This window comes from Nymphaea colorata, chromosome 10 (genome assembly GCF_008831285.2).
Source record: "Nymphaea colorata isolate Beijing-Zhang1983 chromosome 10, ASM883128v2, whole genome shotgun sequence".
Lineage (NCBI taxonomy): Eukaryota > Viridiplantae > Streptophyta > Magnoliopsida > Nymphaeales > Nymphaeaceae > Nymphaea > Nymphaea colorata.
The window spans coordinates 15418551-15438276 of NC_045147.1; the positions used below are offsets into that span (position 1 = coordinate 15418551).

Here is a 19726-nt window from a genome sequence, read left to right on the forward strand (position 1 = left end):
TTGAAGCTTCAGATTGAAAAGGCTCGTGGCCTCTCTCATTTCCTTGCTAGGAAAAATGAACAACCACCAATTAAACGAGGGATTCACAACCGGGGACGACCTTCTGAGCGCCACCGATTTTTCTTTTTAGGAAAGGACTTCTTATCATTCGCCCCAAAAAATACTACGCCACCTCTCATTTAGAACGGAGAAGAAGAATATTCAAGACAGAGATTAGGACACGGGGCTTTCCACACTCCGCTTGTGCCATTCAATGTTCATTCCATATCCCCACTCGTTCAAGAAATATCAGTGCAAGGCAAAGAATCGAAACCACCAACTCTATTTACAAAGACACGATGAATGCCTGTGCCATCATCTCGATTGTTGAAAATAATATTCTACGATTCTCCAAAGATTTGCACGAACATTTAAAAAAAATTATTACAACAAATTTCCATTTTCTTTAAAAAAGGTAAAAGAAAATATTAAAATTGATTATAAGAGGACGACTGGAACAGTGCCGACAAAGGACAGCCGCTAAAAAAAACAAATGCACAAATATATCTATAAATTATATACTGATTTTTTCCAAGTGCCGTGAAAGCAGACAACCTTCCTTACAGCCATCCTGGCGTACATTTGTCAAAAAATATAAAACAAAACTTTCTCCGCAGGACCTTGTGAAGATCAACAGTAGCTCATCCAAGTGTTCCTTTACAAAAGAAAAAATCGGCTTGCAGTGGCGAAGCTCATAAACCAACTCGCCACTTCCTTCTGAACCACAGCTTCACTCCCAAAAGAAAGCGATGCCTCAACGACATTATGCCGAGGCACTTGCACGATAAACCTACGTTCATCATGCATATATCCGTTCTGGCCACTTGGGGTATACACGCTTGTACAAGTTCATGCATACTGTATCGTGCTGTTGCACAACCCCATCAAAGATGCATTTCATGGACCCTGAAATAATCAAAATCTCGCATTTGTCAAATGAAATTTATTTACAGCTTAATCCACACGATAAATGTTGAGCTTTCGGAAGATTCTGATTCTTATTCTAGCGTCTCCAGTTTCAATCCTGTCTGTGAACTGGAAAGACTTGAGCAAGCAAAAGGAAAACCAGGCAGTTTGCCCTAGTGGTGTCCGGAAGACTAAATTAGGCAAAAAACAATAAACAAAAGATGGGACAGTGAGCTGCCACAGTGAATGTGCTTACCATGTGTACCAACAGGTTCCTTGATGCGACCACGACGGCCACATTTCGTCCAAAGGTCCACCGGCTTCAAAACATACAAAATATATTCATGTTGCTGACCAGAAGGAGAATCTTAAAAAGCCCATCTAAGAGAAATTCCCTACCTTGAACCATCTTACGTCTTCCGGATTATGAAACATAAATCGTACTGTTGCCTTGGACTTGGACACTCTTTGAGGATAACTGATCAATGAAACAATTAAATCATAATTATGCAGACAAAAGTGGACAGGAAGAAGCATTCAACAAAATGTGTAATAAATGGCCCAAAGCAAGCCAAGAAATGTGACATTTTGCAGAAACATTAACCAGTTGTTAACGAAAAGAAAATAGCAAAATAGAACGTCCAATGGAAAAATGGAGCTTTAGAAAAGACCATGCATATCACAGGAAGCATGTGGGAAAAGCAAACATCATATACATTTAAGCTTTGAAAATATGGCAAGTTAATGGTTGCACAAAGTTCCAAAAAAAATTAAAAAGCACAAGCAAGTTGGAATTAGATCATTTCTCTAGAGACTAACAAACCATGACAGTATTGCAGTGGTTGCTTCTAGTTAGATGAAGAAGCATGTCATAAGAAGCTATGACAAAATCAGTAAAAAGAATAGTTAAGCTTACCCAGTCAAGATTATCTTCTTCAGAATGGTCCTATCTGGGTTAACACTCCTCAATGAACCAGATCCAGCAAAAACTAAGCCACTTGCCTCCCCAGCCGTGCTCTTGAACATTATCACAGGCAGAGGGGGAAAAGAAATGGGAGCATAAACTGAAGCTATAGAAAATCGTCCTGGATGCAGAAACCTCTCCATCTTATGTTTGTCTACGTTTAAATCATCAGAAGAAAATATAGGTCTGTCCAGGGAGAAAAAGAAAAACAAACATCAGCAATTAGAGCATCTCAGACCAGGAGTATCATGCTGTAAAAACTTGACCTTGCATTGAATTGGCGGAAACCAACATGAAAGGTCATCGGCTCTTTGCTCTTGATGGGATGATCATATGATTCATGCTTCTGCACACTGCAAAGATATATAAACTTGTTCAATAAAGAAAAAAAATGCTCAAAAATTGAGTTTGCTAGACAAATAATGCAAGGACGCTGGACTAATGATATACTTCTTTCCAATCAGAGCCACGGATTTATGCATTACACTTTTTCTCAAGTACTTCAAAAGAATGCCCTCGTGCTGCCATGTTAAAAACTTTGGGCTTATTGACTAGATTAACAAAACACAAATTGGAAACATTAGGAGGAAAGAACATCTTCAGCAACTTTCAATGAAGCAGCAGAAACTTGAGGGGTCAATTTTCTCCTTTTCTACCAAAATAAGCGCAGTACAACTGTTTCTATTCCTATATAACAACATTTTGGGGTTTTCTTTCTTTTTCAACTGCTTCTACCCAGTCACTGATTTTCTTCAAAAACAAAAAAAGTTGTTTTCTCATATTTGTTGATGTAGTTCATTATGCTCTACCAGAATGCATGTCATAAAAAAATGTGTAACCAATTTTTCTTAAGCTTCCTATTTCACTGTCTTCAGTTTATGCCGTCAACAAGCAGATGACCAAAACTTTTACCTGGTGCAATGTTCCATAAACCTAGCCGTTGTTTACCAATTAAGACTAGCGACAGCACAAACATGGGAAAAATTATAGCCTAGAGGCTATCAATGTCACACTGCAGCCAATTTTTTCAAAACATACAGATGCCATGCCGTGGAAGATATATATAATCAATCAATAAGAAGTATAAATCTTCTTCATCACAAGGAAAAGAAAAATTACAATCTGAAAATGTATAGCCAGTAAAAATTGAAAGAACATATGGAGATACATAGCAGCAGAAAAAGTTTATAATTAAGGAAGAAAGCCTTTGGTGTGGATGTGGTGAACATACTAAGTTAAGATGGTGCTGACATCATTCAGAAACGAACTTTGGAAACCCACCACATTACCTGAAGTGCAAAACAGACATCTTCGATTCATGCTGGAAAAGACCACAGACCACCACAGGTAACACTTTAGATATGCTACAAAGTCGGGTCGAAACAGAGACTGGCACATGCTTGATATGTACACAGACATATGAACCAATGGAGACATATTCATTCTGACATCCTTCATCAATACGACGAGCTTTTGCAAGCACATGCTTTTGTGTCCTTGAAAATTTATCAAAAGCAAAAATTCTTGCATAATCAGGTGGCAGAGATTCCTGCAATACAAATAATTAGCAACTATTCATTTCCAAACAAAGGAGAGAACCTTGGCTTGAGATACTGTTAATTACTTTCGGATCCCATGAAGAACTACGGAAGGACTTGAGACCTCTATATTTTGCAAAACGCTTCCTGGCTGCAATATCCAATGGTGTGTCTACTTCATCTGGAAATTCTGCAATCAAAAGGAAATTGATTTTCCAAAAACAATCAATAATTTTCCCTCTAATTACCCATCCAAGAATCTCTGCAAAATATTAGATCAACCAAGACATGTCATAATTGACCAGCATCCTGGTCATCTTGGATAATATCAAACACCAATCAGACAAGTTATGATACTAAACAATCAGAAGACTTTTATTTAGCTAAAGAATGGTGAAGGTAGGCTTATGAACAACAGCCTATAATTCACATAATTCTAAACCTAGAAAGCTCCACAAAAATGGGCACCTTTTTTACCTCCAAACAGCAAGCTATCATTATTCCATTAGGAATGTTCTAAATAAAACATGCCCAACATCCAAGGAGATAAAGAGATGCATGACCAGCAAAGCATTTGTTGCTGTTGCTATTCTCATATGTGTGTAAGTGAGAGAAAGAGAGAGAGGGAGATAGAATAAAATAAGTACTTCTTAGTTTTCCTTACCACATGCTTGGATCTAACAAGCTTGAACTACGTAACTAAAATTGGTTTTTTCCAATTATTTCCACCCAAACAGTCAGACGTCTTTGTGAAAATCATGCATTTTAATATTATCCAGACATTTCATGTTACCACCAATTTTGATCCCAGTGGTAAGACTCATGTTGGTACAAGCATTAGTCAAAAACTAAGTCACATGGGTGAGGGAACGGGTTCAGGTATAGAGATGCAGGTATATGTACAACAACTTTATAAAATGTGGGTACAGGGTTACAGCAGGGTATACATATGTATACATGCAAAATACCACAGAAAATTCAAAACGAAAACAATATTTAAATAATCAAGTAACATAAAGTCATAAACAAAAACAAGTACATGTTAATGACCAATAATTCTCAAAAACAGAATGAAGACTGAGTAAAAAAAAAATAAATCAAAAGTAAGTAGTGTAGATCAGTTTAGAACCAAAAAGAACCTAAGTGTGCCCAAGTACCTGATTTGCCATGTTGATATTCAAACACGGGTATAGGCACCTTACTAAAGTACCCATGTGACTTAGGCCAGAAACTTCCTTGCCTATAGCAATATCACAAGTTCACCAAAGCAAATTTACTAAATATGAGAAAAATAAATTTACTTTCACATAAACTTCACAGACATTTTATCTCTGAACACATCCACAGAGAATGGTAGGATCTTGTTTTCTATCAAAGGACCTGATGGTGCCATCAATGATCTGGCATGGCTCTCTCAACTATTTTTCACCTATCTTTTTCTTCATCTTACTTTTTCATCTTATATAGTAAGACCTTAATACTTATCAAATTACTTTTTTCCCATGGCAAGGTTTGTGAAAAAATTCTCAGGATGACTTTTCTGCATGTTCCTAAGACTGTCATGCAAAGGAAAATTTCACTTCACTCATTTTTAGTAACTTGAAGTGCATAAACTGTACAAATATACAAAAATTGGAACAGCACAAGCCAGAGACAATCTTGGGCCAAACTATAAGTTTTAAGAGTACCGAGATTCTTCATTATTTGCTTCAACATATAAAATAAAGCATTTAGGCAAAGGTAAAACTAGGTACGCACATCTACAGTCACATAAACTTCACAGACATTTTATCTCTGAACACATCCACAGAGAATGGTAGGATCTTGTTTTCTATCAAAGGACCTGATGGTGCCATCAATGATCTGGCATGGCTCTCTCAACTATTTTTCACCTATCTTTTTCTTCATCTTACTTTTTCATCTTATATAGTAAGACCTTAATACTTATCAAATTACTTTTTTCCCATGGCAAGGTTTGTGAAAAAATTCTCAGGATGACTTTTCTGCATGTTCCTAAGACTGTCATGCAAAGGAAAATTTCACTTCACTCATTTTTAGTAACTTGAAGTGCATAAACTGTACAAATATACAAAAATTGGAACAGCACAAGCCAGAGACAATCTTGGGCCAAACTATAAGTTTTAAGAGTACCGAGATTCTTCATTATTTGCTTCAACATATAAAATAAAGCATTTAGGCAAAGGTAAAACTAGGTACGCACATCTACAGTGTAGAATACTAAAACTGAAAAAGGTCTACCTTCATCTTCAGCATGTGCATCTTTCAGCTTTTGAATTTCCTTTTCTATCTCCTCCTTCGTTAAGTTCTCCTCATCCTAAATAATCAGAAAATCAAAATTATAACAAAGACTTCCCAATATAAATAAGAAACACAGTTGAAAACAAATGGAACTCACAGCCATAGAAATATCAGCCTCAGTCTTCTCATCCATGGTTTTCACGGTAAATGAAACAGAAACTTGATCATCGTCCCAGGCAACAAGAGAAGAACAATGGTTCCCTTCCCCAGCATCGCCATTTTGCTCTTCATCCAAAACCATTCCATTATCTTCCTCCTCGTCACTATATTTATCTTCATCATCTGTCTCATCCAAAATCCAAGCTGCCTGCACAAGTTTGAAGGAAACCCAGAAAAAGAATGACTAAATATAAGAATTGACAGCAACCTCAGTTTTGTCCAGTTGGTAAACAAAAACCTGATAGTCTGAGGTGCCTTTGGGAAGATTCTTTTTCAATCTTTTCTCCTTACTAATTTTATCAGCTTCTGCCATTTCTGCTTCTGTTGGCCAAGTCTACATAAAAAATGAAAAGGAGAAAAAGAAACTGATAATTACAATCAAGCATGTAAAGTAAACCACAAAGGAAAGATGCAGATATCACAGAATACAGAACACATAAATTTTACAGAATATATAAATAATTATCACCATAGATTTATCAATAAAGAAGAAACTATGATTATGGCTGATATTCATGAAAAAATTATTGTTAGAAATACAATAGAAGAAGCCAAACACGAGGTGCCAGTATGATAGGATAGCGAAGTTGGGAATAGCCCATTTTTTAGGACCTTCAAATTTCAATTTCACAAAGAGTGTTATGCAGATTAATGATGCAAAATTTATTTTTCCATAAAGCATTTAGTTGATCCCCTACCCATGTAACATGGTATCTCTAGTATGGTTGAATATCCAGCTGGCTATTTTTTAAAATCAAATATACAGATATGGTTTGAATATCCAAAACTAACAAATTGAAAAACAGCAAAATGCAGATCAGATCTTATAAGAATTCACAAATCAACAATTTTTTTTCGTTTGTATCAAAATTTTCAATTTGCACATCAAATTATTTTGTCAATTATACAACTTTAAACACTTCAGCCACATCAGACTCTCTATAATATATACTGTATAGGTATATCTAGGTCTTTTTAACGTCAAAAGCAAAACAAACACAGGAACTTGTAAATGCAAACAAAAAAAAAATTATTTATGAAATTAAACAAATGATCTATGAATGTATGATTCAATTTAACATCGGATTCGAAATTCTAGTCCAGCATGCACAATTTAGCTGGCTGTGCTTGTTATAGCTGATAACTGAATTTGGTGAATCAGAGCAGGACCATCATCCAGTATAAGTTTAAAGCAGGTGCCACAACCTCCTTAAAGGCTTTCTATTAAGGCTGACGATAGTTTGGGCTCCATTTTCAGATTGATCTTTGCAACAGGGGACTCATGAAAAACCCAGTTCTCTTTGCAACAGGGGGATCACAAAAATTTTCACTAGGGCTGTCAAAAGAGGAAGGAGAATATCTTAGTTTGCAGAAAGGTCAATATGTATCCTCCATCATCACCAACTCATCACCGCCATTTGTACTATTTTAATGCTTAGCATGAAACACCAAAATTTTAATATAAACAGAGATGCAAATGAGAGTTTCACATGGTTGTCAAGTCCACATTAACTATTCTCAGTTTCTCACCTCTCACTCTACATTCACCATCTCTCTTACCAAAAAGAGGGAAAAAAAATCATCGCTTACCTGCTCCCCAGCAAGAGGATCTGGAACATTTTCAATGACTAAAGGTTCTTGCTTTGAAGCATCAGGGAAAAGGGACCTTATAACCTGAAAATTTATTATGATAAAAATGTTAAGGAGCAAATTTGCAGAATGGTCGAACTCACTATAACATGCAGACTATCAAGAGTCAAAATGCAAGAGATTCCTCTATCTAAAACTCAGGACTTCCACCCAGAGAGGGGGGAAAAACCACTATCACCCCATTAAATAAGATCATAGATCCCCATGGGTGGAGCCATGCAGAATCATGAGCACCCTATTGAACAAAGTTGTAGATGGAGAGGGAAGAAGTCCAAAGAAAAAGGAACTACCTAAACAAAATTCCAGAAATTTGGTTGCAACGTCTTTTATAATACTGTTCTCAGCTATATGTCAGGGAACTTATAACATAATGGTTTTTGAACGATCTCCCCAAAAAAATTGGGAACTAAAAAACATGAAAGAAAATAAAAATAAGGTGAAAAGGGAAACACTTCACTAACCAAATAAAAGCTATCACAACAAATATAGTACAACGCTCTGGTTATTGTACAAGGGTTTAATTTCTCTAAGGCTTTTGTTAAAACCAGTTATTTCCTAAAGGTAATTTCTCAAAAAGTGGTTGAATTGGGAAAATGTGGTGGATATACTACATACATTGAAAATGTCAACTTCACAAAGAATAAAAGGCTAATAAATAGATGAAAAAGTAATTCATCTCAAAGCATTCTACAGTTCAGCACTTGATTATGAGCACATACATTAGAGAAATACCTTTGGGCTATCTGTGGAGCCAGTGTCAAACTCCATAGAGTCAGTATGTTGCTTCCTTTCCTTCAGGATGAAGGGATCCTCAAGGACATCAATTTGGCATATCTGGAAATCCCCTGCCCCTGAAACATGAACCTGTTGGAGAAGAGCTGGACAAGTAAGGATACTCAACTTCCAAGTCATGATATGTTTCAAGTATGAAAAACTTACCAGCTGATTTATAGAAAGATTTTGTGCTCTCACATAGCCAGACAAACGAAGAGTATTATGCAAAGAATCAGAGTCGCCATTGACAGAAGTAACCTATAACAGAATAATCACCAAGCCAAGTAAGCCAGCAACAAAGACGGATATACAGAATAATCACCATGCCAAAGTAAGCCAGCAACAAGGACAGATATATCATGAAACTTCATTAGGTAGTACCAGTAGTGGGAATTTACATATTAAAAAAAACAAAGGTTACATGCATAAACAAATTGAGTTCTATGTGAGATAAGTGTGGGCTTCTGTATATGTACCATAGAGTATGAGGACCACCATGAGCCATTCAATCAATCTGATCAGATGGCTTACCATGTCACACATCAAAACCAGACATAGAAAATGTTTTAATTTTCATCTGACAGGCTAGGATTTTTAATTTTCCTGTGGCATCCTATAAGACATCTGATCAGATTGATGAGCTAGCTCACAGTCACAGCATCCCTAAAATAGGTTCTCACATTTTCATGATTCTCATATTTGATTAGTCTACACACAGAGAAAGAGAGAGAGAGAGAGAGAGAGAGAGAGAGTTTCCTAATCTGAACTGGACCTGATGGATGTTAGCCACTGCTAACCTTGATAAACCCTTATAAGAGAAAAACCCAAATACACACGCACACACTCAGCCCCAATCTCCAGATTAGGGTTCCTCCTTCCAAAGGAACACCCGATATGTTCTGTGATCCCCTAATTACATCTGCCCAACCCTTATTTATAGCTGTTCCTGGATTAGTCTAGTGGGCCCGACCCACAACCCACGACCCAGTCGTTAACAATACTTCCCCCTTTGAAATACACCTTGTCCTCAAGGAGTGAGTATGGAGGCAATCACTGTCAGAATCAAGTCCCTTTTGGGTCGAGTTATGGCCTTTCTCCCAACTTCTGTGCTGCCCTTGGATTACCCTTACTTTCCGTGGAGTGTCAGGTTGAAGTCATCGATGAACCCTCAAGGCTTGAAACTTTCGTATCCAATCTTGTCATGACTTGGCGTAACCATGCTAAGGTCCTTTCTCATTATCCATTGTTGCCTTCTTTGGATCCCATAATATGGGCGAAGAGGTGAATTGGTGTCAGCCTGCTTTGCCGCAATTTCACCCCACTCCTCCTGCCTTTCAGTAGCCACCCTATGATTAACATCTAGACCTCCCAGACCAGAATATCCCTCGCTGTGTTGTTTCGTTGGTTTGCAATCTTCCATTAGGGTTGAAGCCACAGCATTATCTTCATCTGCTCCTTCTCCACACGTGCGATGGTGTCGGTCAACAGTCTTGCAACTTGCTTCCCGCTGCCATTTCTGCTCATCTCCTTCTAGACGCCTTAAGATTTGGTCAACCAATTGCTGCCTCACCTCCACCGCAGGATAGGCAAAACACAACTTGGTCCAGGAAACTGCAAACGACTTCCCTCAATTTCTGGCTTCATGCCTAACCATCAATGGCCGGTATCCAACCTCTCGAACTCTTCCTCAATTGGCCATGATCGAGCTCTCTCAGGACAACATAGCTCTAGGTAACATTTCTTGCTCTAATGGGCCTGACCCACAACCCATGACCCAGTCGTTAACAATGGGAAATTTCAAAGAGTTGCACCCAATGGCACAAGTACAACTGCACCTTGAGCCACATCCACGTGGTAAAAGGCAGTAGAAAGCTAACGAGTAACAGCAACAAGACACAAGTCTATGAGATATTAACACCCTCTGCCATGGGTGTAAATGAGCTGAGCATGACTAAACCGTGAGCCAAAGCAAACGTGACAGAACCCGCATCCAGCATAATATATATATATATGATTAAGTCATGGATCTGCCGTACAATATTTGATTAATAAAGGGGTTAGTTATAATATAAGAAATTGAGCACCACAGCCAGACTGATAAAATTCTAACTAATACAAGTTTTCAACGTGAAAGGCCCTAAGAAAAAAGTAATTATTTTACAGTTAGAATTAAATAAACAAATATGTTAAATTGTTAATCAGTACATCAGCAGCCAAGCCCCTAATTAGTCTACACCATAGCCACAAATAGACTTCTTGTGGTTTTGTCAGCAAGCTTTTTATGGGCATTCTCCAAGATGTTATTTTCTCGGGAAATTTTTTGGAAACTAAAAATTAAATATAGAAAATATAGAAAAAGAAAACTATCCCATTAAGAGATCTATGCTAATTTCCCCACAAACATACTGACAAAAAATTGAATTAGCATTTCAAAATAAAAAAACAAATAGAACCATACCATAAACATACATTAAAAAACCATTTATGTTGATAGAACACAATATTCACAAATTATCATGTATATTTGTGGCTATGGTCTAGATCATTAGCAAGCATAAAAAATTCAAAATAGATTTTAAAAAGAAAATATTAAAATTTGCAAAACTAAAAATTACCCAACTACCCATATATTATGGTTAATTCCTTTTTACATACCAAAAAAACTAGGGAGGAAAATGGCTGTTTCCCACTCAGGCAGCTTAGCACCTAAGCACTAGATTCTCATTTTAGGGAGCCTAGGTAGTTGCTAGATCGTGACTCGCATTTTTTGACTAACTAGGGGTGGAATGGGTTCTTTGCTTGCTTTTCTACCAGACGTGCTCACAAAAGTTTAAACAAATCCAAACCCAAGTTCACAACTTTGGAGTGGGGTCCACCAAATTTACATTAGCATACTCTTATTAACACATACAATAAAAGGGCCATATGAACAACACAAATATATATCAAAGTAAAAGAGATGAACCTATTAATGAGTAGCCAGGTACTGTTTCCAGTTCCACCTTAGTCATACTAAAAACTAGCATTCATGGGTCTGTCAAGTGATAATTACTCAAAGGGGTGAAATCAGAAGAATGAGGGACAGCTGACACTTGCAAATGCTAAGGCAGTTGTGTAAGATAGTTTACCAGGTATTCCATAGAAAAGGATTTCTACAACTTGCAAAAATAACAAACATACAAGTATCCTCCTCATATGTGGGGAACAGTGCAGTGCACAATGAAGCGTGTGAAGAGGTAACAAAGAAAAACATTAGCTTGAACTTTAAAAGAGAAAACAAGAAACAGGTCTTCAGCAGCTTTTACTTATGAGAAGCCTAGTTCGCACATATGTTGCAGGACAGCTGTTAATACTATAAAAGCAATCTATCTCTTGAAGAATGAGAATGCACTTCAAGGTACTAGAAAAGTATGACCATTCTAATCTAAACCAAATCTTATAATTAAACTAGTAACAAGCCACATCAAGTAGACATTCATATAAAACTGGAGAAGATATATCACGTACCTCATGAGCCATAAGATAAGAACGAAGACTTCGCCAATGAGGCACTGTTTGACGATGTTCTTTAAAAAGCCACAAAAACTGAACCACAACATGAGCCAACAGAACATCAACTTTTTTTCAAATGTTCAAATGCAGTAAATAAGAACAATTTATTGAAAGAATAATTTTATTGAAAGAAGGTACACAACAATCTCATAAAATGAATAATTGAACATATCGGTGGGATTATTAGTTGAGGTATATAGAGAAAAATCATATACAGCAGCAGCTTATATAGAAAGGCAGGAATATCAGGCTAGGCAAGGCTCCATCCCACAACAACTCCAGTACGACATAAGAAAACATGACTGAACATTTTTTCCAATTGTTCAAGCATACAGTTAATCCCATTCAAAGGGGCAAGGACATACTGATTGACCAACAAAACATCAATGCACCCCACCCTCTCTCCCTTGCACTCGCCCACCCCCCCCCTCCGGCTCTTCCTCCCTCTCCCTTTCTCTCTCAGAAGAAGCCTTTATAGATCATAGAACTTGAAGATATGAAACAAAGATAACAACCAATATTTGGATTACTATCCTGCATGGATAGAAAAGAAGCCACACACAAAACGTTGCACCCCTAATATGGATCAATTCATTTCTTCAATTAGATTATGTAACAACATTTTTGACAGCATGAGTCAAAGATATTACCTTATGCAGCTCCTCCTTTGTCTCTGCTGCAAAAAATTTGCAGCCTTCAGGAAATTCAGAAGAAAGACTTGCTGTGCAAATTTTCCTTGCTTCTTGCCTTTTTTTAAGGTCAGCGGGTAGATCCTGCCGCAAAGGCAAATATAAAACAATTTACATCCATAACGCATATTACAAGATTACCAAACAAACTACACCTTATAGGTATCAAAAGAGATACTCACAGTAATCAGAACAACTGTACTGGGTAAACCAAGTGCTCTAAACATAGAAAGGCATTGGTTACTAAAAGAATCAATAAATGGATGGCACAACTCTTCTTCACTGGAAGTATTGGCAGATGCTACAAAAGCAATCAGATCAGCAACCTAACAAAGCAAAGCCCATGAGTTAGAAATAGATGGCAACAATGCAGGTGATGAAGGTCAGAGAAATTTTAGAAAAAGAATGACTACTGAAGATGGTAATTAGATGCATGGGTTATACCTTTGCCATTTCTAGGCACGACATCAGATCCCCATGAGGAGCCACCATAACCTTGTACAAACAGCCCAGTCAGACAAGTAAGCAAAACAGAAAGAAACAAAACACAATGGCAAAGAATTGGTAGATGAGAGAGAAATAGAATTGTGATAAGCAAGCACTTGCTCACAGCAAATATCAGAAACCACATAATGCCTGTAGACTAATAACATCAACATTATCTTAGTACATTATGTTGGAACAAGTTCATGAAACCTGTCTAAAATATATTACCTTCTTTTTCTTTATTAGGTGGCACTGTTGCAATTATTACAACATTTATATACTAAAACTTTTCAGATATTACATAATAAAAAAAGGCAAAAGACATACTATCACCCTGGTAAAACACCAATAGAACATGATTTCGCTGTCATGAAATTAATCTAACATATGTTACCTACTTTTGCTTTCTTTGGTGGCATTGTTGCAATTATTACAGCACAGCTAAGTTTTTCAACAATTGCACTTCACAAAAGCAGAAAACACAAACTATCATCCTGGTAACACCAATAGGACATGATTTGTCCATAACCTATATAGTGAAAGCAGATTGTAGCTTTCAGCATCCAACTTCCCACCGTCATGTCCCACATGACAAATCCTCCTTCGTTTTATTACATATTTTCTGCTGAAATTCTTCAAGCTGTAGACTTCTGGACAAAAGCAATCCAGATGAGGGGAAGGGAAACTGTTTTCTTCCACATCAACTCAAAGGGGCATACCCCACTTAATGAATTGCAAAAAGCATATAAGTTGTGCTCATGGATTAAGGAACTAGAGAAAGATGTATGAAACATTAGGATTTCTTTTTGTAAAAAAACAAAGTTTCCTTGCCATGTTCAATAAAACATTATGATCTAAAATTATTGAACGCTGTTGAAACTCAATTTGTGTCTAGTATTGTAATGACAAAGAGAACCAAAAATAATAATCAAAACTTGTTGAAGATGCTCATTGAATCATACTGATGGAATTTTTAATAGAGACAATATGTGAATGCCCTGGAAATTATGAAAACACAACTCAGAATATGTGCAGGGAACTTGAGAAAGAGGTACTCATGCTTTATAAATTTTATGAATGTGAGATAACGTGACTGACAAAATTCAAATATAATTTTCAAGCATGACTAATTTTTGGATAGCGTACATTTAACTTTTCATAAATAGATGGTACAAAGGCAACAAAAGGGTGTATCTTCAAGCAAGGCCAACAATTTGAAAAAAAATCCTGTTGAAAGGTTATATCATTTCACAGCAATAACAGTGTTAGATGATAAAGATCCCACCAATTGTTGAGCATCATATGGATCGAAAACACCTATTCTCCAATTTTTGCAAAGAATCCATTATCCTAGCCTATACATCATGATATAAAAGAAATTTGAAAATATATTCTCAAATCCAACCCATTAGAGAAAACAAAGTGACCGGTAAAAGAGCACAGGAACCAATCTATAACTATCTCAAGATTCTAAATCACTACAGAACCATTACCAATACTGGTTCTCTTTCTCTGTTTTACTTTGCATTCAAAATATTTGACTCACTTGTTTCAAATTAAAGTTGGCCATATTACGCAGCGGTTGTGGATCATGGAAGTTTTGGGATGTAAAGCCAGAGCAATTTGACTTGGAGGAGAGCATGATTTACTATGGATATGGACTTTGAGAATCGTAACCTTCCTGCCAATTTAGCCGAAGATTAAATACAAGATGCAGAATAGGTACATTACATCATTTCACAGACATGTACATAGTGCACTGTTGTTCATGAATTACACTGGAAAGGCAATCTGTTCCACTTATAATTTAGTCCCAGCTTACTGAAGCAAAGTTAGCACAAAATAGACAAGTCATCACAGACTCCAAATTGGACATTACAACGTACCGTTAATTTCAATTTATATGTGGGAGAGGAAAAAGTGTTAATATTTGTTTCTTGTTTCTCATCGACTTTTATGTCTTCCACGCACATGTCATCATTCGAATAGGAGGAGAGTATCTTTCGAAGATTTTCCGCGAGCATTTTCAGGTTTGCTGATGCAGAGAGGCCAAACAACACCTGCATCCACAGAGCACAACTCCATTTTACCACAAATAAATAAAGAAAGAAGTGTGACCATTGCAAGAAATACCTTTCACATTATTTTCGCTGGTATCATTTTTTGAACATCTATTGTAACCAACACAATTAGAAATTCCATACTTCCAAATTGTAAAACCACACCATATTTTATAAGAGGATACATAAGATTGAAATGTCAAATTGTCAGCATATAAAATACGCTTTTCCTTCTAACCTAGTGAAGATAAAAAATTTCCAAAAAATTTAGGTTTTCATAGCAATTAGTTTGTTGTGAAAATGCAAAAAAAAAGGAGCTCGCCTTATTTGTTATTTGCAGAAAAATTTACAAAAAATATTTTTATTGCAGAATATAGTGAAATACTTAAATGTATTAGGATAAACATTTGGTTCAAATGAATAAGTCAATAAACTCTAAAGTTTAAACTTTAAACCCATGGGCACAAAAAAGAAAACCAAGAGGAAGTTGTGAATATAGTTCATAATCATTTTAATTTCCAGGAATCAAGTTTGAAGTTTGAAATCGTTATTCCCCTCAAATGAACGTCCAGAAGATGGTTAATAGTGAAGATATGTCTGTCATATATCGTTTTTATGAACTCACGGATAAAGCAAAGAGGCTACTAGGAAATATCTAAAAGGAAAAAGTAGCAAATTCCCCTAATTTAACACACCCCCCACACCAAACAAAAAAGAAAAAAAGAATTCCCCCACTTTCACTGATTTTAGGCATTTGTCTCTGTTATTTTCAAATTTAAAAATATGCACATTACTTATGTCATGTATATTGATTTGAGCCCAACTAATACAACTTAATAGTATCCATTTTTACAACATTACACACTTAGAAATATACCATAAGAAAGATCCTATAAGACCTAATTTGAAATATACATAGTATGAAGCTTAACTTGGCCATTCAGAAACAAGATTTTGGTCCTTGTTGCCCAAACATTGCATACAAGTATACAACTTATTTTCATCACGTTGTCAAAGAAATCTAGGTTATTTGGGAATAAAATCTTGTCTACCAATCATGCAGTTCACAAACATGGCTACAGGATGCTACATGGGGACAAGAGATACAACTAATCATGTAAAGTTGGGCAGGAGATACGCATTTGCAAACACATTCTTTTGCTCAGTGGTTTACATACCAAGTTGATGGTTAACTACTAAAAACTAAAAGCCAAGATGTGACAAAGATACAACTAATGATTAAGAGTAAAGAGTTATGAAGTAAATGTTAGATCAACCTGAGTGTGATGCACACATGGACAATATGAGAAGTGCCTAAATGTCAATATGGGTGTGGAAGGACACCACGCCCATGGAAATACTCACATCATATACCTATTACCTATATTCTTTCTTATCCAAGTGAAGCATCCTCCTACTTGTGTTATAGTAAATCTATATCGATTATCTCAGTGTCCAGTGTTCACAATGAAGAAAATATATGACCTACCTGCGGCCACATACCTCCAAAGTGCTAGCAGATCTCCCTAACTACCTTGTTTTCACAAAGATGACTTATACCACATCCAACATGTGTGAAACTTCATCTAACATCATCCTTGACTAATAAAAAGGGACTACCTAAAAATTTAAGAAAAGAAACTCTAAAAATATCAATACTTTCATGCAATGCGCCAGGCAGTTTTGGACCTTTGGTTTATGGCTTCAACTTTTCTTATGAATGTTAAGCTGCCCATTCACAAAAGAAACAGAAAATGACGAGTTACGAAACTATGCTGTCAAAACATGATGGTAGGATTCTTCCGTGGAAGCAAAATACATGTTCGCTGTTCATGCAGGCGGCACCTGAATACATGAGATATAATAAGACTTGAATGAACTCGATCACATGGGACAAAGAAGACCTTCTAAGCAAATTATAAAACTCACAACCACATTGACGCGTGCAACGAAGAGAATGGAACCCCATTAAACGTTCACTGTTCGGTAAAACGAGTAACACAAATTAAATCAGTTCATGCCGTTGCTTGGAAAGACAAATTATAACTGGTGTCAAATGATTTGTTGCCTCGAGTTAGAAAAATGAAAGGAAACAAAAAAGGAAGTAGTATCATCAGGAAGTTGAATCACTGGCCATCAACTTCTCTTGCACTCCGTACTTATTACGAATGACAACAACGTACACACACATGCTCAAGATTCCTGAACAATCTCAAGATTCCTGATCAACCTATTTCAAGAGAAACCAACCGAATCCACAAGTAGAGGACGGAGCGAAGGAAAATAGAAGTTCACTTACAATAACGCGAGGTGGGCTATTGGATGCACTTAGCGCTCGCTTCTCTTTGAGAATTTCAGCGCGCTTATTATCACGCACCTGACAGGTCATGTCATCAGCTTTCGGCACGGCCAAAATCAGAGAGAAAGGAAGAGCAAGAAAAGAAGAAGAGGAAGAAGTATTTCCTTCCAGGAAGAGGGCGGGGAAGAGAAAAGAAAGTTCAATCCGGTTACCATCTTGTTCCTTTGAAGCCGAGCGGCACGAGCACCCTTGGAAGCATTATGGATATCGGGTTTCGCCGCCCTCTTCTTATCTGCAGCACAAGAGAGAGAGCACAAATTCGCATCAAGATAAACGACCAACAAAGCAGATATGTCGACATAGAACCCATCGAGTGAAGAATATGAGGTAGCTGTGGTGGGAAGAAAGGGAAAAGAGGAGCAGACCAGAATTAGAAGTCTTATGGAGGTGGCGGGAGGACTTGGAAGCAAAGCGGGACTTGTGGGGCTTGTTGGACTGCAGCCGCGAACCGCCCATCTTGATCCCCCCACGCTGGTCTCTGTTGCTTATGCCGTGTGATGGAGAGGAGTGGAGGAGAAGGTGACTGTTAGGAGATGGATGATGGGAGGCAAGGATAGATGGCAATGGCCGCTCAGCAACGAAGCGAATAGAAGGAGTCCATAGCGCGGCGGGAAGGGAAGGACAGACGCCCTAAGCGTCTTCAAGCATTGCTCCCTCCTCATCCCACGTTCTGTTTGGTGTTTTTAAACCCTTTTGTTTGAAAATAATTTTACAATAAGCCGCTTAACTTTTAAAATATTTACACATATTGGTCCAAAGTTTTGAAAATTTACAGATAACTGCATACAGTTTTGCGTCAGGGTCTGCTATAGCTCTTAATAGTGCTTTTGGAGTTTCCTATTAAATGGAAGAAGACACTTAATTTCTGTTTTATTTTCCTAGTTAAATGATTAAAAAATTAAGGTATTCTTATATTATTATTACACCCAAAAAATGATATGTTATTGGAACTCCTTTGTTGATCCATGTTTCATATTACATGAATATTGGAAAGCTGAACCTTTTTTGTTTCGTAACATAATATCTTAATAATATAATAACTTAGTGCCACATTGATTTTGATAATTGAGGTTTTTCCCAATAAATGTCTCGAAAATGTAAGTTTTGAACTAAACACATAGTTTGGGAATTGATTTTCTCTAAGGAGACTGTACATTTGTTTACTCTTACTATATCTGTTAAGGTTAATTCACTTTAGCCTCAAAGGGTGTAGTGCAACTAAACTTAACGCGACTCTAAGGTTGTGTTTGTTTCACCGCTAATCTCAGTTATGTGATGATATGAGATCCAAATCCATGGATTTAATGTTGGATCCCTCCCACTATTTTTTAATCCAACCTTAAATTAATGGTTTTTAACCTTAGATTTAATATATGAGGCTATCCAACGCAACCTAGAAGAATTGAGTTCTCGTGTTATGGTGCATTACTCTTCTAAATTGCCAACAATGGCAAGTGCGATGTCCGAGTTGAATGATGTATTGCTTGTCCCGAACCAAACCAAAAACTTAGAGGTGTAAAATAAAAAACTACTATCGATTCCATTTGAGAAACTATTGGCAATATATATCCCCCACTACAGTGATATCTAACGTGCCGTAAAGGACAGTAAAGAAATCACAAGAAGGAAGGAGGAATGAAACATGAAGTATGAATGCAAACGAAGTGGAAGGAAGTTAGAGAAAATAAAATATTATAAGAGCTTGTTTACACGAGAAAGAAAGAAAAAAGAATGAATTGTCCAAAATGATGCCAATGAAGTTAAACAATTTAAGGTTGGTTTACAATCATGTACCTAATCCCTTTGATTTTGATTGCGCATATCTCTCTCTCTCACGTCATTATCTACTTTTTGGGGAATTGAAATAAAGCGAGAATACCTCTTCCCGGCCGATAAATAGTTCCAGTGATTCATAATACCAACAATACTTAGATTTTATACATGAAGTTGCATAAAAATGTGTGGTTTTGGAGATCTTCAGTTTAAACCAACTAATGATTTCATTAACATGGATTTAAAGTGGTCAAAATATATTTCAAATAGAGTATATATATATATATATATTTTGCTTGGTTTATGTTTAACTTGTTTTATTCAATTAAATTCAGCGATGTGACTCGATAGGTAATATAATAATAGAAGGTGGGAATTGATTCTAGATGTATATAGAGTACGCTTTTCTTTATGATTTCTTCACTGTTGTCCGCCGATGCACGGTCAAAATCATGCAA

General features: G+C 36.7%; 1 protein-coding gene across 1 annotated transcript; it reads right to left on the minus strand.

Moving 5' to 3' along the window:
• Positions 1-520: 520 nt before the first annotated feature.
• On the minus strand, positions 521-18150 carry LOC116262459 (uncharacterized). The gene is made up of 21 exons (XM_031641865.2): positions 17861-18150; positions 17648-17727; positions 17436-17513; positions 14963-15136; positions 13035-13085; positions 12773-12916; positions 12552-12674; positions 11857-11934; positions 8515-8607; positions 8308-8439; positions 7516-7599; positions 6164-6259; positions 5864-6073; positions 5707-5782; positions 3534-3637; positions 3199-3458; positions 2176-2262; positions 1862-2095; positions 1345-1423; positions 1202-1265; positions 521-945 (listed from the first exon to the last, which is right to left on the minus strand). Exons 1-21 carry the CDS (start codon positions 17949-17951, stop codon positions 839-841), a joined length of 2445 nt encoding a protein of 814 aa, XP_031497725.1. The 5' UTR covers positions 17952-18150; the 3' UTR covers positions 521-838.
• Positions 18151-19726: the final 1576 nt, after the last annotated feature.

Coding starts and splice junctions, on each gene's coding strand:
- LOC116262459 (XM_031641865.2), bottom strand. CDS start 17,951: ATGGGCGGTTCGCGGCTGCAGTCCAACAAGCCCCACAAGTCCCGCTTT. Junction 12,917..13,034: donor CGTGCCTAGAAATGGCAAAG/GTATAACCCATG, acceptor TTGCTTTGTTAG/GTTGCTGATCTGATTGCTTT. Junction 1,424..1,861: donor AAGAAGATAATCTTGACTGG/GTAAGCTTAACT, acceptor TTCATTGATCAG/TTATCCTCAAAGAGTGTCCA.